General features: G+C 41.3%; 1 protein-coding gene and 1 long non-coding RNA gene across 2 annotated transcripts in view; one reads left to right on the top strand and one right to left on the bottom strand.

Annotated features, from left to right (window-relative positions):
* The window catches only part of LOC107677577 (uncharacterized), a 25,054-nt gene that overhangs the window by 1,217 nt on the left and 23,092 nt on the right, over positions 1 to 745 (bottom strand). The window lies entirely within an intron of this gene.
* Positions 1 to 745, top strand: part of LOC107677575 (cytochrome P450 27C1-like) — an 11,579-nt gene that overhangs the window by 4,818 nt on the left and 6,016 nt on the right. The window contains exon 3 of the mRNA XM_016472510.1: positions 43 to 242. Coding sequence (XP_016327996.1) covers positions 43 to 242 — 200 coding nt within the window. The remainder of the gene's footprint in view (positions 1 to 42; positions 243 to 745) is intronic.

The raw sequence follows: 745 nt of genomic DNA, 5'->3' as shown, positions 1-745 counted from the left end.
TCCTGTCTCTGATAACAAATATATGATGTTTTCTATTTCCAGTGAGGGTGATGAATGGCTGAAGATGCGCAGTGTTCTGCGCCAGCTGATTATGCGGCCCAAAGATGTGGCTGTTTTCTCCCCTGATGTCAACGCTGTGGTGGACGACCTGGTGGAGAGAGTGAAGACACTGCGTAGCCAGCAGGACGACAGACAGACTGTCCATAACATCAATGACCTGTTCTTCAAATATGCCATGGAAGGTGAGCCTGAGGGCAGAGTGTGCGTTATTGTGGTAAATTGGAAAGGAATAGGAGGGCTTTGTATAAATTAAATTTGATCCAGCTATTTAGGGAGTCTGAGTCGGGGATTAAACAGATGTTCCACAGACAGATAAGGAATTTTTGGGGAGATTTGTTTTTTAATATAGTAAGTGTTGTCACCTTTTTACATACTTATATAGCACTTTATACAAAACAGTTTTCAATTTTAAAGCAGCATCACAGTAATAAAGAGTAAAATAAAAGTGACAATTTTGGTGATGAAACAACTTCAGTTTAGTTTCATTAATCAGCTCGGTTCATTCAATTCAATATTGATTTGGTTTAGTTTAAAGGGGTCATATGATGCTATTTTAAAGATCAAGCATACGTTTCGGTGTCTCACTATGGGATACGCCCCTTCCGTGTATTCCTAGAAGCCCTATTATATTACGCCAGCCCCAATTGGCTGCCAGACGTGACGTTGTGTCTGGGTGTGGCCTCCC

This window comes from Sinocyclocheilus anshuiensis, unplaced genomic scaffold (assembly GCF_001515605.1).
Source record: "Sinocyclocheilus anshuiensis isolate Anshui unplaced genomic scaffold, SAMN03320099.WGS_v1.1 scaffold472, whole genome shotgun sequence".
Taxonomy (NCBI): Eukaryota; Metazoa; Chordata; class Actinopteri; order Cypriniformes; family Cyprinidae; genus Sinocyclocheilus; species Sinocyclocheilus anshuiensis.
This window is presented reverse-complemented; position numbering and strand designations above follow the sequence as displayed.